This window comes from Sceloporus undulatus, chromosome 4, assembly GCF_019175285.1.
Source record: "Sceloporus undulatus isolate JIND9_A2432 ecotype Alabama chromosome 4, SceUnd_v1.1, whole genome shotgun sequence".
Lineage (NCBI taxonomy): Eukaryota > Metazoa > Chordata > Lepidosauria > Squamata > Phrynosomatidae > Sceloporus > Sceloporus undulatus.
This window is the reverse complement of record NC_056525.1, coordinates 232,914,425-232,931,286: the sequence shown is the minus strand read 5'-3', so window position 1 is coordinate 232,931,286 and position 16,862 is coordinate 232,914,425. Positions and strand designations below refer to the sequence as shown.

The 16,862-nt window shown below is 41.2% G+C and overlaps 2 protein-coding genes across 3 annotated transcripts in view; both read right to left on the bottom strand.

The window, feature by feature from the left end:
• Positions 1-16,862, bottom strand: part of DEPTOR (DEP domain containing MTOR interacting protein) — a 741,617-nt gene that overhangs the window by 605,126 nt on the left and 119,629 nt on the right. The gene's annotated exons all lie outside the window — the stretch shown is intronic.
• Positions 1-16,862, bottom strand: part of COL14A1 (collagen type XIV alpha 1 chain) — a 180,076-nt gene that overhangs the window by 157,451 nt on the left and 5,763 nt on the right. The window contains 1 exon segment of the mRNA XM_042461761.1: positions 7,485-7,611. Within this exon segment, the coding sequence (XP_042317695.1) occupies positions 7,485-7,587 (103 nt within the window). The 5' untranslated portion in view covers positions 7,588-7,611.

Here is a 16,862-nt window from a genome sequence, read left to right as displayed (position 1 = left end):
GACATTTTCTGGAGGGGGTCACAGAGAAAGAACACACCAACAGCCACCACAGTTCTTTGAAAATTTGGCTTTTGAGGGGAGGGTATAATAATATACAAGTTACTGGAATTAGTGTATTAGATTTGTTGTAAAGTAACCAGGAATTTCTTGACATTTTAGAAAACTCTGCAGGGTGGAGCTACAAGAGGCAACACAGTTTTCAAGATGCTAAGAGATCTTGAGCCTGCCAAAATAGAATGAATAGAATTGAGCCTGCTAGTTTTACGAATAGAACCCAAAGGTTTATGAAAATATTAAAATCTGTTTATTGTTTACATCTTGTTTAGCTTGTTTTCCCTATGCACACAGCATGTTTTGAATAAACTTTGAAGCAGTCACAAACTGATATGGAGATTTTTCAAGGGTTTCTTCCCTTTTCCCCATAGAGAAGAAAAGAATGAAATGGCCAAATGTACAGATTTAATCAACTAAACTGTACAGCAGAGATGGAAAATGTATGGCCTTCCAGATGTTGTACTACAGGGGTGGGAACTGAATGGCTTTCCAGATCTCCTTGAATTGCAGCTCCCGGAATCCCTCAGCACTGAATCTGGTGAGAGCTGTTGGGAGTTGCAGCCCAAAACATCTGGAGAGCCACACAATTCTCATCCTGTATTAGGTCCTCAACTCTCATTAGCCCTAGCCATCATAGCAAATGCATGAAGGGAATTCATTCCAGTAAAAACCAGAAAGGCCACAAATTTCTTGCCCTTAGGGTAAACTAAAACTACTTATTTCATTAAGCAGAGGCAGAGAGACTTGTTTAGAATTACATTAAGAAATACAGTCAGCCCTCCACATTTGTGGCTTTGACTTTTGCGGATTTGATTATTCATGGATTTGATTAATATGGTCTCTCTAAGTATCTAGTTCCTCCAGTACGACTTTATGGTCAACATCAGCAAGAAGTCATGTCAGAAGACCTAGAGATTTTTAGCGAGAACAATTCTCTAGGCATTTGTAGGCCCTCCAGATCAATTCTGTGGTCAACTTCTAGCAGATGTTGACCATAGAGTTGTGCCAGACATTCTTAGAGAGGGTTTCTCTCAGATACAAAAATTGGGTTTTTGTTATTTGCAGTTTTTCCAATTTCACGGGGGCCTTGTGTTCCTAACCCCAATGAATGTGGAGGGCCCACTGTACTGGCCCGAATTTTATATCAGCTAAGTATACTTAACTTAGTAACCTCTCCTGGCCTGCCCTTGCCCCAAAGCCTGATGGAAACATTAGTCACCCATTTTCCATCAGCAGCAGAATTTACCTTCTTCACCCCATGCAGTTGACATCCAGTAAAGTAGATTGAGGGCTGGGGCTGGGGTGATTTACAATGATGATAATTGTGTCAAAACTGTAACTAGGTAGCAATCACAGGAATTCATTAACAGTTACATAGACTCATCCATAACTTTTCCATAGTCACAATTACTACATATTCACAATAGTGACACTATTACCACACCAACCTACTTTGCATGAGGAGAAGGAGGTCTATTCTTTCAGTGACTGGAGCATGGGTGAATGAATGATGTTTCCATCAGGTTTGGTGGGATTGGGCCAGGAAAGGTTATGAAGGTCTAAAACACACTGCAGAAATAATCCAATGTGAGACAGCTTTAACTGCCCTGGCTCAGTGCTAAGGAATCATGGGAATTGTAGTTTATTGTGACACCAGAACTCTCTGATAGAGAAGGCTAAATGTCTGACAAAACTACAGTTCCCAGAATTCCCCTAGCATTGAGCCATGGCAGTTAAAGTGGTCTCAAACTGGATTATTTCTGCAGTGTGTTTTGGACCTAAAGTTAAGTATATTTAACATCAGCTGCATAGAGATCACTCTGTACTGAGGTTGGTTTATATTAATGAAAGCTCATTCTAAAATAAAAAAACAGTTAGTCTTCAAGGTGATACTATATTCCTTCCCCCCCCCCCCCCCCTTCCTCCTTTTTACACTTAAGTAGCTGATATACAATAGTGGCCATGGCACTTGTTAAGTTTAACAGATTTTATTCATAAGGGAGCATATGTAGATTCTCTCTCAGTAAGAGTTATATCTCTTTATCTCTCAGTATCTAAGGCTAATGTCTGGTCCTGGCTGTTGAAAAGAGACAGCAAATTGTTAGTTATTCAGTTAATTATTATTAATTCACAATCATGCAGCATTTATGTGATCTGAGGAGGAGGATCATTTTGGAGTTTTCTGCCTCAGATGCCAAAACAAGTTGATATGCATTAGGTACTGTGCTGTTTTGAAAAGTAGAAAGAAAAGTAGACAGCAAAAAGCCTTGAGGTGGACTTGTGGATCTTTCACACTACTCAGTTATAGCTCTATGATTCCACTTTTAACTGCCATGGCTGAATCCTACAGAACAATTAGTTTATTAATTTTGTGAGACACTAGAAGCACTCTGACTTAGAATTTTAAATATCCTTCCCTGAACTACCAACCCCAAGTTTCCATAAGATGCAGCCATGGCAATTAAAGTGGAATCATAATGCTGTAACAATATAGTGTGAAAGGGCCCCTGATCAGGGCTTATAATGGCCAATATCCTATATATCTGCTAATTAGCTGTCAAGTTAAGTATACTTAAGTATACAACCAGTGTCTCCTGGCCCAATTCCTCCAATCCTCCTTTACTGAGCAGCTGCTGCAAATGACAGAAGTCTGTTCTCCTATCAGTTGGGACACAGCATACTGACATTTCCACCCCATTCCTTCCAGTGATCTCTGGTGTTACAATAAGAAGTAGGATCCCTATCACAGTTCCTTCTTGCACCAGAGATTGCTGATGGGAGGGAAATGGAAGCATCTGTAGCCATCCATAACTGAAAACTTGGAAAGTGATGTTTGCTTCTAGAGTACTGATTCCCAAAGTGGGTGGTATGCCCCTCCTGGTGCCAAGGAGTTGAAGGAAAGGGGGAGAAGTACAGAGCAGTGAGGTGGAAAGGGGGCAGAGGGATCCTTCAGTTAAAGTACTGGTGACAAGAAAGACAAGCGGAACCAGCGGCCTTAAGGGCCATGATGAGGGTGAGAGCTGTAGTGGTGTCTCCTTCTTTTCACCTCCCTTAGCTGTGTCTTTCACTAGTAGTGGAGGCTGGGAAATTCTTGAGAAATGTGGGTGCAGGACACTTCTTCTGTGGCTCTGAGCAGCGCTATTTTGGGACAGACTGGAGAGCACACAGAGTTAGAACACATAGGAGTTTATCAGACGTCTTACCTTCCGCCATGCTCCCGTCGCCCCAGCATCATCCATCTGCGATGGGAGCCTCCTGGTGGGATCGCAGATGGTGCTATTAAAGGGGAACGCTTCCATTTTCATCATGGAAGCATTCTCATAATTGTTTGAAAAAGAACCCTTTTTTAATAACAGATCAAATTAAAAAAGAGCTCTTTTTAAAACAATTACAAGAATGCTTCCATGATGAAAACAGAAGCGTTCCCCTTTAATAGCCCCATCTGTGATCCCACAAAGAGGCTCCCATCGCAGATGGATGACGCTGGGGCGACGGGAGCATGGCGCAAGGTAAGGTGTCTGATAAACTCCACTGTGGTAAGGCAGGAGTAGTGGCAAAAAGGAGCTTTCAAATTTGGGACCCTGCTCAAGCTTTGTGAGGCTGGAGCTGTGCTGCTGTTTCTGCTTTCTTTCATCACCTGAGAGAAGGGGCAGCAGAAGAAACCATGTTGCGAGGGGGGGTACACTTGAAGCTGTGTGGGGAAAACATGTCTATGGGAAAGGGAGGAGAGGGATATACAGGGTCAATTCTTGGAAAGGGCCCTTTGCCTTGGAGTGGCTCCTGTAGTTAAAATTTCTCCCTTTCCCCATCTATGCATCTCCAGTACAGAACATGTGGCCTCTGTCAACCCCCTACATATGCACCAGCTGTACCCCTCTCCATCCCAATGAAGGATTGAGAGTCCTTCCTTGTTGGGGAGAAGTTTCTCCCTCTGCACTTGGTCACCCTGGGAGCAGCAACCAAGCAGCTGGCTCAGTAGTAACCGAGAGGACTCTTGCCCTCGCTGGCCTTTGCAGGGCCAGTAGAGGTGCAGCCATCTGCTCCGTTGCAGTTCCCAGGGTGGCCAAGTGGCAAAGTGAGCAGCAACCAACATTGGTTGTTTTGAATTTGCAGTAGAACAGTACACCTAATATCAAGAGATATGCATGGGGGGGAGCTAGGGTTGTCACCCAAGAGGAAAGGAGGAAGTAGCTCCAAAAAGCTTGGGGGGCACTGTTCTAGAGCATCATCTTCCCACAGGGTAGCTTCTTTAAGTTCAATTAAGTTAAAAGGATTTTTCTAAGCTCTGAAGTTAAGTACTGGTCTGTCTATCCCAATAGTTTGTCTGCTCTGACTTGTGGCAGTTCACCAGAATCTCATGTCTCTTTTGAGATTCTGTAAACTTCAGGAACTGGGAGATGCCAACTGGTTCCTGACACTGAAGGTAGGAAGGTATCCTTTCCCCATCTAAAAAACAGTACACTGGCATAAGTGGTAAGTAGCCATCACCAAGCAAGGCACATTTCCAGAATCCCTAAACCCTTGACTCATCCAACATAGACAGGAAAAGAAAGACACAATCAATCACTTAGGTGTTCCTGTGTGTGTACGGGAAAGCTACAACACAAGAATCTAGAGGAATTGTGCAGAAAAGTCTTTACATAACTATATGATTGTCACTATAAATTCACTTGTTTGTTCAAATAGAAAGACAGGAGCCAAGAAAAAAAGACCATACCAAACAAATTCCTTGCTGGTATCTGATGTGTATGAGCCAAAATAGTTCCTTGAAACTAGCATTTAACCTAGTTATGCAAAGACTAGTGTTCTTGCACAAGATAGTACATAAAATTGGAAGAAAGTTTTAAAAAATCTAATTCATGGACAAACATAACAAGATATTGATTGGAATGACTTCAGGGTCACCAACCTGGAGAGGGAATCTTTATTTCTGTTGAACACCTTTACAGCCTGCGGAATAAAATCTCACTTCTTGCAAAAAAGAGAAATAATCAGTCTAGAATCAGTCAAGTTAAGCTGATAAAAATCAGAAGCTCAAGCTTATTAAGTGATTTTGCAGGAATGCACAAACGAATGGCCAGCAGCAACATTAAAGCATTCATCCAAAAGGAGGCTAGAGACAAGTTCAAGGCTTCAGCTTATGCAGATCATATCAGACCAGTGTTGTTGTTAGTGGTCCAGAAATATAATTCTTGATGACAGACATGGAAGGTGGTCTGAAATGTTCGATGTGTGAACCACAAAACTAGCAGTTTCTCTCAAGGAAGAGAGACTGACTTTGTTTTTAAGCAACAACTTTTCTTAAATTGTTTAAACTTTCCAGTAAGTAGACTAGCAAATGCAGAAATTAATTCTAGCTGCTCTTACCATACTTTTCTTTCTACCTGTATTTTTTATAATGCCAGTCTATGGCCAGGGCTATGTATACTTTATATTCATAATCTTGCATTGTTACATAGCACAACACCTTAAGGGTAAATCCTCTGAATTGAAATTACATAATTTACCTTTGAATAAACACACATGGCATTTGGGCTATGTAGCACCAAGCAGATTGTGTTCATGTAATAGATTAAATTCAAATGAATAAATTAAGAATTTGTGGAGAAATACTGATTGTTTTATGTTATTTCGATAGATATTGTTATGTGCCTTCAAGATGACTCTAACTTTGGATGATTAAGGATTCTGGTCTCCCAATACTCAAACTACTACACTGTGCTGGCTCTTTCACTAGACGAGCATATTATATTAAAGGGAATCTTCTCTCGCCTTCCCTTATTCCTATGCCCTGCCCCTATTTGTTTTAATTTTCTTAGGAAATTATAAATCAAATCCTTTTACACCGCCGTTAAAATGGGCAGCAGTCATAAACAAACAAGACTGTACTGCCAAGACCCATTTAGACAGCCGTGGGTGCACATTTAAATTATCAGTTTCACACTGGCAACAGCAATTTTTGCAAAGTGTAGCAAAAGTAGTAGAAATGGGTGTTATGACCAGCTTAATGCATGAGGCATCTTTGGATTGGGGAAGATGCCTATAGTTTTCGGTCATTCCAGAGTGCATAAACATCCCCACATACAGGTAATAGAGAACTGAAAGACAAGTGGAAATACTAGCTGTTACAATGGCATTGTTTGTTTATTTGTTTATATATTCCGCCTTTGTCCCAATACAGGGACTCAAGGCAGCTAACAAAATTTAAAATAATCCAAGTGCCATATGATGGCAACCACTTTAGTGCTTAACAAATGCAATGGTGTATTGTATGAATGACCAGTAAAAAATACAGTACTGTATTTATAATGAAGACTAGGGAGAGTTATCTCCCCTATTGGGACTATTTGCATAAAAATGCAGGCTCAAGGGTTTTTGTTGTTGCTGCTGTTGTTGCTTTTCCCCCTATGGTTGAAAACAAGTGTTTTATACAAACTAAAAGTCTCTGAACTTGCATGTCAGGGCAAAAGGATGATCTAACAGAAAACAATTAGAATTTTCAAGGTCCTCTTTCTATGCACACGACTAGAAAATTACGGTATATGTTAACTGGCAAGGGAAGGAATACATTAAACTTCTCAACTTGTGGGCACCAAAACAGAATACAACCTACCTGCAACACATTCTCAGGCAAACAGGTTTGTTGAGAGAAATATTATTTTAATTTTTTTTTCAAACTGCAAACATCCAGCACATAATGCTAATCCAGGATTTAGAGTTATATGGGTATGCCTCTGCAAGCCTGAAAGAGTCTTAGGTTTGCGTATTATACCTCCCCTCTATACCTCTTGATTAGGATGATTTAATCGGGATTCACTTTCTATGATACCTTGTTTGTCATTATGAATAAACAAGGTATCATTATTTAAGCGAAACTCTAATTTGATGAACAAGACTATCGAACAACCTGGAACTGGTAGCTGGTCTGTTTAACAACCGAATAGAATTTTGCTTAAAGCCCAATACATTTGTGCTATGCATTATTTGTTAAAATAGTTAAACCAGCTGTTATGGAGCTGCAGACAATGATGAATTATCAAAAGCATAGGCTAGAAAACACAAATTTGATCAATACTAGGGACATGCATTAAGCCAGCAAAGATTGCATACATTCCACACCTGTCACAGAGCTGGCAAAAGTAGCATGTATGGTAATTTATGATAGGGCAGAGTTAGGAAATAGCATGTAATTCACACTTTTTAATGGAAGAAAGTTCCACATGCACCAAGAAACAGAATAAAAACAGCAGCATGGTCTGTCTTAAAAAGAGTTCTAGATCTGAAGCATCCACTCAAGTGAAGCTAACAGAAGAGTTCCAGTTTACATGAATAATGGAGAATAAAATTTTTGGACAAGAGACAAATAAGTTACCCTTCTGCACATCAGAAAGCCCTACTGAAATATATATATATATTTGGCATACATTTACCTTGACCCTGGACATGACTGATTAATTGAGCTGTAACTGCTATGAAGACAAAGAGGAACCAGCCCAGTGTCTTGGACAGAAGATGGACCTTCATTCTTGCCATTAGATTTATGTAGCATCAACACACCTGCAAACACACAGAAGTATTTATAAGCAGCCAGATCACCATGTCAGGCTTCAGTTCTGCAAATGAAGATTCTGAGCAATATTGGAAGCCCTGCTCTTGGATATAAGGTGCAACTAGGTCTATGAAGGTGCTCATATTTTGAATGAGCATGGAGCAAGGCTGATCTGTGATCTGAATTTCATTACTTTTCAGTGTATACGCCCAATATAGCTTTAAGTGGGTTCCCCCCCCCCACCTATTTAAGCAATACATAAATAAAGATTATGAAGACCTCTTTTGATTTTTGTTCAGTGAGAACCATGTAAACCTGCCATTGTTTAATAAACCTTTGGAAAGTTACTCACTCTAAATGCGAGAATCTCAGGGCAAATGAAATCAAATTAATACCATTTAGAACAATTTAACATTTAAGCAATCCAAAAATGTGTTAAATAGTTTAACAATTAAAAGAGATGAAAACAGGTTAAAATCATGTGCCTATACCATATGCTTCAGCTGTCCCAATTCAAAATACAAAGGTTAACACTTAACTCAGCACGGTTAAGAAGAAGGGATGGAATCTTGCCCTTCCCAGTAGGCTTAGGCAAAAGCAAACTGCTGCAGTCTCTCCTAGCTTGCGTGTGAAATGTTGGAGGGATATGCCATACAGACTGGCCATGTTGGCTGGGAGTTGTACCACCACCAACAACAACAACAACAACAAAGTAACTGTGCTGTAGATGTTGGAACCAATCCTAGGAATTACAAGTGTCAGAGGTATATAACCCTCAGTTTGAGGAACTAGATTGAACAGGCCCCCAAAAGGATATGCTAGGGGCAGAATAGCAGAGGGGATTGGAATACAAGAGTCAAGAAACATGGGGTCAGGTCAAAAATCTTTGAGAGTGACTCCTTTGGCCTTGTGGTTTCCTGTCACAACTTGAGTGGTTAACCACTGAAATATTAACTGACAGGATTTCAGAACCTTAAGGCATACTGTCTCCAGGACAAAAAAAAAAAAAGAGCATAACTGGCCAAGAAAAAAATATGGTTTGATGCTGCATCCATGTTTTTTCCAAGTTAAAATGCCATTCAATATGAATTATGGAAAATGTAAACACTCAAAGATTATAAATTCATGTACTTTTTGGATCCCAGTCATGCAGTCACTTCCTACAATAGGCATTTGTTATTGTTGTTGTTGTTATGTGCCTTTAGGTTATTTTCAACCTATGACAACCGTAAGGTAAACCTATCACAAGATTTTCTTGGCAAGACTGAACAAATCTAGCCAAGAAAATCTTGTGATAGTTTTGCCTTGGCCTTCTTTTGAGGCTAAAAGCATGTCACTTGCACAAGGTTACCCAGTGGGTTTCTGTGGCTGAGTGGGGATTTGAACCCTGGTCTCCAGTGTCCGCTCTAACACATACATCTGAGGAAGGTGGCTCAAGTCTATGAAAGCTCATGCTACCAGCTTCTTTCATTCAGTTAGTCTCAAAGGTGCTACAAGATTGCACGCCATACTGATTTTCCAGACAACGCGGCTACGGCTGTGAATCTAAAACTACTATACCAAACTGGCTCTCACAACAGAGATAACAATGGCTATATAGACAGGCTGTTCTTGTTGATGCTGTTGTTGTTATGTGCTTTCTAAGTCATTTCTGACTTATGTAGACCCTAAGGCAACCCAGTCATGGGGTTTTCTTGGCAAGTTTCTTCAGACAGGATTTTTCATTGCCATCATCTGAAGCTGAGAGAGTATGACCAGTGGGTTTATATGGCCAAGCTGAGATTCGAACCCTGATCTCCAGAATCCTAGTCAAACACTCAAATCACTACACCACACTGCCTCTCATAGACAGGGCTAGCCCAAGATATTTTGCTGCCTAAGGCAAAGCACAAGATGGGGCTCTTCTCTACTTCAGAAACTGATTTTATTATTTATTATTTTATTATTATTATTTACTGCATCACAATGGAGACAAGACATCCATAGCATCTCATAGTTATTGGAGTGCCAACCCTGGCTACAGTATTAAAGCACAGAAGGAAACTGGAGATGAACAGTGAGCACATTGTTTGATAAGAAGAGTTTTAAGATACCTGCTCTTCAATACCAAACTTCTCAGAGGGCAAGGAAGTGGTTTGCTACCTTCCATATTTATAGAACTGGGAAAGTTCCTTTTGACTTGGCTGAAGTAAAAATGTAATTTCCTAAAATAAAAACAGTTTTGCCTGAAGGTTGCTGGATTTTAATAATGTTTCAAACCCTCGGACTTTAATAACCATAATGATAAGCAGAAATTCAGCTGAGCAACTTTTGCCAACTGTTTTAATTATTTGTTTCTTAATTTCAAAGTGTATGATGAATTTGAGAAAAGCGTTCAAATAAATTTTTAATTTTTTTTTAAAAAAACTATAAAATTATAGGTATCAGTGAAAAACAACAGCATACCGGTTGATTATCCCTTAAGCAAAATGATTCAGACCAGAAGTGTTTCAGATTTTGGTGGGTTTTTTGTTTGTTTGTTTGTTTGTTTGTTTTATTTTAGATTTTACAATATTTGCCTATACATAATGAGACATCTTGGAGATGAGACTCAAGTCTAAACATGACATTCATTTAAGGTTCATATGCACCTTTTACACATACCCTGGAGGTAATTTTATACAATATTTTTAATAATTTGTGCATGAAACAAAGTTTGTGTACACTGAACCACCAGAAAGCAAAGGTATCACTACCTCAGCCACTTGTTAAAAACATTTTGGATTTTGGAGCATTTCAGATTTCAGATTTGGGAAGACCAGCCTGTATCATTAAAAACAAGGCAGTAGCAGCTAACCAACACTGTAAATATTTACATTGTTGTTGTTGTTGTTGTTACTGTTACTATCATCATCATCATCATCATCATCATCATCTTAACATTATTGTTTTGTCACAAAAGCTCTTCACAATTCTCTCTTGTGGCAGGGGCCACTATTCACAAAGCCCTGTTCCTTTCACAGTGGGAAAACATTCACTTAAAGCTGCACCCTGCCAACAAAAATTATTGTTGCTCTCTATTTTGTGCATCAGATTCTGAGGCTACATACTAGCCACTCACATCCAGACAAACAATATGAGGAACCAATCATGTGCAGTGGTACAGACAAATAATCTCCAGGATCAATCTCAATTTGTAGTCAACCAAGTGATTCAAGTTCAATTCTCTCCTTTCCTGCAAGGCTGCAAGATACAGAGGGAGACATGTTTCCTGTGCTCTTATAGTCATGCAAACAAACAAACAAACAAAATTCAGCAGGTATAGCTTGTGTTTTATCCTGGACACTTTTGCCCCTATGGTCACTTTAGATGCTCTAGTTCCCTTAGGAGTGCCTGCTGTAATTTTACAGCATGGTGAAGCAAGCATTTTAGTATTATTGAAAGGTCCAGACACCGCAAGCAGCTGAAAAGGCAGAACATCTGCAAAAGTGATGAAGGAAAAAAACTACATCATATAAGTCTAATTGGGTATAAATTGCCTTCTGTAAGGCTTGTTCTCAAGTATGTGGGAATCCTCAGAACATGAGAATTGGCACAGGACATCCATCAGAATGAAAGGTAATAAAGATAGAAAATTAAGAGTGGAAAGAAATGTGACTGTGACTGCATCTGCACTGTAGATTTAATGCAGTTTGACACTGCCATGGAATTCTGGGATTGGTAGTTATGCAAGATATTTAACCTTCTCTGTCAGAGAAGTCAGGTGCCACAACCAACTACAAATTCCAGGATTCCATAGGATGGAACCATGCTAATTAAAGCAGCATCAAACTGCATTAATTCTGCAGTGTGGCAGCCATCTATGGCTGCATCTGCACTGCAGAACTAATCCAGTTTGACACCCCTTTAACTGCCAAGGCTCAATGCTATGGAATTTTGGGAACTGTAATTTGTTCTGGCACCAGAACTCTCTGACAGCGAAGGCTAAATATCTCACAAAACTACAAATCCCAGATTTCTGCAGCATTGAGCAAATGCACTTAAAGCAGTGTTGAACTGGATCATTTCTGCAGCCTGTGTTTGCTATTACTATTCTATTGTTAGAGCCAAGAGACTGAGAATGTACCGCCATTAAACAGTCATAACTGTTTCATATCACTTTGTCACGGCTCCTTCCTACAGCATTCTGTGATTTCTGCAGTGAAGTATTTAAAATTCTCTGCTAGGCGACTCTAGTGCACTCCCTTGGACTATAGCACTAGAGTTCTTTAGCAGGGAGTTCTAAGTACCTCACCAAACTATAAATCCCAGGATTTCATAGGATAGCGCCCCAACCATTAAAGCAGTATTCAAACGGCTATTAACAACATAGTCTAGAAGATGTACTCTGAATTGCTTCCATTTGGACACACAAACACACACCATATAATCCAAAAGCATATGGGAATCAAATTCAGAACAGGTGAGATACAGCTGTGCTCTTCTAGCTGCTTCTATGACTGCTTTTGAAAGCCAGCTAAGACCAGCTCCAGCCACATGCTGCAGTGTGAATCCTTGCAATGGAGATCAGGAGGAGAGGAAAGGCATTGGTTTTCTATATACATCTGTCTACAGACATATTTTTCACACAGTGGCCACACAGGAGAAATATTTAGATGTGTGCATATGCTCTGGGAGCAGGCCAGCCATGGGTGACTTGATGGGAATGCAAAGCAGATGGCTGTTGGCAGAATGAACAAATTCAGCAGACTCCACACACTCTAGATCATACCTTTTCAGTTTGTTAACTCCAGTAACATTACTGGTTCTCCACTCACTGTCAAATTACCAGCAGAATAACACTCATCACATTAACCATAGCTGTGTAGCAAAAGAGAGGTAAATGTAGCCATTAATCATAAGTGTTGGACTATGACTCTGGAAATCAGGGTTCAGTTCCTCACTCACACACTCTCAGTCCCAGAAAACCTAGGGATAGGGTCACCTATCAAAAACATGACTTGAAGGATATGACAAAAAACAAAATTAATTACACAGGCCTAGTCCAGATTGGCTGGAAAGGACGCCCTCATCATATGCGAGAGGTACCTCAGGGTGGCGCTTCCAGATGCCCTGCAACCCTTGCACGTAACATCATAATGGCGGCGCAAGAAGAACCCACTTTTTGCAGGTTCTTTTTTGCTCTGTGGGGAAGCTCCATGGTTTAGAGGCTACGGCTTCCGCGCAGAGCAAAAATAGGTGTCAGAAGACTGTCCTTTTTGGACGGTCTGTCCCGCGCCAAAATTACCCACAATAGTGAGTTGCTATTATACTGTGGGACTTAGGCCCAGTACATACCAGCCCTTTAAGATGCTCTCGTCACGTGCTAGGGTTGCCTCGGGGTGGTGCTTCCACACGCCCCTCAGCCTTAGCATGTGTCGTGGACGTCAAAATGGTGGTGCCCTGTACACCCGGGCGCTGCCATTCTTACACAAGCACTGCACGGCATCCGCACAGACCATGAGGCACTTACGTAACAAGTGCGCCAGTAGTGCACTTTGGCACACTCGATACACCGCCACCAAGGCATAGAAAGAACCCGCTTTTTGTGGGTTCCTTTTCCGCCGACAGGAAGCCTCGCCGTTTGGTGCCTGAGGCTTCCCTTTGGTGGAAAAACAGGCACTGGCAGGCCGCCCTTTTTGGCAGTCTGTACCCCACTTTAGTATCTACTGGATTTTGTTTCCCAGATCCCCCACGGATATTAAAATCTGTGGATGCTCAAGTCCCATTAAATGCAATGGCATAGTAAAATGGTGTCTCTAATATAAAATGGCCAAATAAAGATTTGCTTTTTGGAGTTTATATAGGGTCCCCCCCACACACACACACACACCGCTCCACCACAACATTTTCAAGCCATGGATAGTTGAAGGCATGAATAAAGAATCCATGGATACGGAGGGCCAACTGTAGTTTCAGTTTTCAAAATAATTTCCTCTAAAGTATTTAGTTAGTTAAAGCAGAATATTAAGTTACGAAAATAGTTTCTTTTTAGTTCCTTAAAAACACAAATCAGAATGCTACAAGGAGCTGATGTGTGTGTGCCACAAGAAGAATTCTCCTCCATACCTTCATCAGAACATGAGGCAGAAGCACTTGAAACATGTGATGCTGATCTTCTGCTATTTAGTGAGGCCTTCTCAGTTGTGGCATCCAAGCTACTGTGGAATTCCCTTCCTTGGGAATTTTATCTCTAGAGATAAAATTCCCAAGGAAGGGAATTCCACAGTAGTCTGAGAAAGCCCTTCCAGAGGTTCATAGCAGGTATATATTTGCTGGCAATGGAACCTCAGGCAGCATTTCAGTTGAAGAACAGAACAGAGAGGCATGTATATAGGGGTTGCAATGGCATAAATCAGGGAAAAGGATTTTCTAGACCTCAAAATGCTACTAAACTGTGACCCCCTGCATTCCACACCATTGGCTTTGCTGGCTAGGGATTCTTGGAGCGGCAATTCAACAACACAATTCTTTGCACAATTCTCACCCTTGACCTAAATCTAATAGTTAACCCTGAACAGAGTGGATCTGTTGAGTCAATGGAACTTACTTAAGTATTGATTTACATAAGTGTTGATTCACTGTGTTTAATCAGTCAGATTAACAACTGGATTTACGCCAGTATTCCTTGAAATAGTCTTGTCCAAAACCATTTCACTCTGTAACAAAAACTGCCACTTTGAATTTTGCTCATAAATAGACTGATAACCAAAAAAGACTGTCTAATATTGCAGTCATTTACATGAGACTTGAATGACTGCAGAACAAAGAAATATCTCTAATAGCAAAAAGGACAGTCTTTGAAACACTTGAGGGAAGGTATCCTGCACTATCTATGCCATGGTCCCTGTGCAAGATCCAGGGCTTCCCCACTGCAGCGATGTAAGTTTTCTGAACAAAACAGAAATGGAAAATTTGAGCACAATTTATTAGTTCTATTTCAAGCTGAGAAAAATCTGATTCAGTATAACTACAGCTGGCTCTCCATGTTTGCAGCTATGACTTTTGCAGATCTTATTATTCACAGGTTTGATTAATATATTCTTTCTAGGCATTTCTAGATGCTCCAGATGTGTTGTACTGGAGGATCTAGAAATTCCTAATAGCTGTTCTTTCTGGGGGTTTTCACTTTTGTCCTGTGCTCCTAAAACCAGTAATCGTGGAGAGCCCACTGTATTTGCACATTTTATTTCACTGAAGAGTGGATGTGAGTCTGAAGGGAAAGGTAACTTACTGCCAGTACAGACTGGCAAAAAGAGCTGACTTCCTGGCAACTTGGCGATGTAGTATACACACAATGCACACCCCCAAACCACTGAGAACATGCCATAAAGCCACCCCAAGCAACCACATGGTGGCAGTGTTGCAGCGGCACAGCATTTAGATGCCACACGCCACCAAAACCAAAAAAAGGCAAAGGTACCTTTTCCTGGCACAAAAAGGAGCTGCCAGTAGCCCCTCCTTTGGAGTGGTCTGTTTTGTCCCTTAGTCTCATTTTGTCTTGTCTTGACTAGTTTCCCACACATGATCTGTACCAATAAAGGCAGGGAGGGGAGAGAGAGAGAGAGAGAGAGAGGTTTGTTTAAATGATTATTCACACTGTGAAAATAATCCAGGATGAATCCTGGTTGAATCTCTGTTGTTCACTTGCATTTCGAATGCATCCAGTTAAGTTTGGAGGGGCTGTCAAAAAATCCACTTAACCCGGGATAATCAATATCAGGGTTTTACTGAGTTGTTTTTTTTTAAAGTTCCACATCATCATGCTGCATGGCTTAAACATATTCTGAATGCATTCACATGTCAACTCCATCTTTATTCGAATGCTTGCATGTGTGAGCAACTGAACTTCCAGAGATGCACATCAATGTAGTTTCATAGTGTGACTAACAAACCTGGAATGTGTGAGATGATTTGCATCGTTGCACTAAAAAAAAAGATGTCTGAATGGCCCCTAAGTCTCTGCATATATATTTGTGTTTGCAATAGCTGTGAATGTGAAACCTAAACATCTGGAACTTGGCAGACACACTAAGGAGACCCCTGAGGTGTGCTCTTTCCCTATCCCAGGTGACTTAGGCCCTCAACAGATGGGCCCTTTAGCATGTCCTGGTAACATGCTAGGGTTGCCTCGGGGTGCCATTTCCAGATGCCCCACAACCCTAGGACGTCACCAGGATGTCATCGCTGTACAGTGCCATATACACAGCATGAACAGCTGTGACGTCACTGCTGCACACCGTCCAGATGGGCACGCGTGGCAGCGATGTGCTCGCGCCTCCAGAGGCAGTTTGCGGTGGCACTAAAAGGAGCCGCGCAATTTGGTTGCTGCGGCGCGGCTACATGGAAAAGAGAGGCAGCTCCCAGCCGCCTCTTTCTGGCAGTCTATATCCCACCTCTGTTAATTTAAATCTATCTATACTATGCATTATCATCTTCAGTCACTAGATGGTAGACATTCCTATCCAACCAAGGAAACTAGGTATTTTTCAGAGGGATTCTAGATTAATTTACACATGGGCCACAGGCATGATAGGGTAAACAAAATGCAGGGTGTGACTACTGCTTCTCTCTGCAGATCTTTTCTCTACAGATCCCCTGAACTCTGGCTGAAACTGTTGCATGTTATCTATGGCAGGAGTGAGCAGTATGAAAGAGTGGGTCAGAGGGAGAAAAAGTCAAGTCAGAAAGAAAAAGGAGAGAGAAGGCATAAGACAGAGCAAGAGAAAGACCAGTGGGATAAGGCAAGGAAAGAGAAAGTTCACACTTGGAGAGGGAAGGGAAAGAGCAGTTAGATGGGCATAGGGAGTGAAAGAATACTTTGGGGTGGAGACTGACATGGTTGCTTTAACTGATGACCTTCGTCTAGCCATCAATAAAAGGAGCGTGACCCTGTTGGTGCTGCTAGACCTCTCAGCGGCATTCGATGCAATAGATCACAATATCCTTCTGGAACGCCTGAGAGAGTAAGGAATTGGAGGCACTGCGTTGCAGTGGTTCCGCTCCTTCCTCTCAGGCAGGTTCCAGAGGGTGATGCTCGGGAACAGTTGCTCTTCAAAAACAAAGCTTAATTGCGGTTTCCCTCAAGGTGCCATCCTATCTCCGATGCTATTTAACATCTATATGAAGCCGCTGGGAGAAATCATCTTTTGATATGGGGCTGAGTGTTATCAGTATGCTGATGACACCCAAATATATTTCTCCATGTCCCGGTCATCAGCGACAATGTCAGATGGCATCT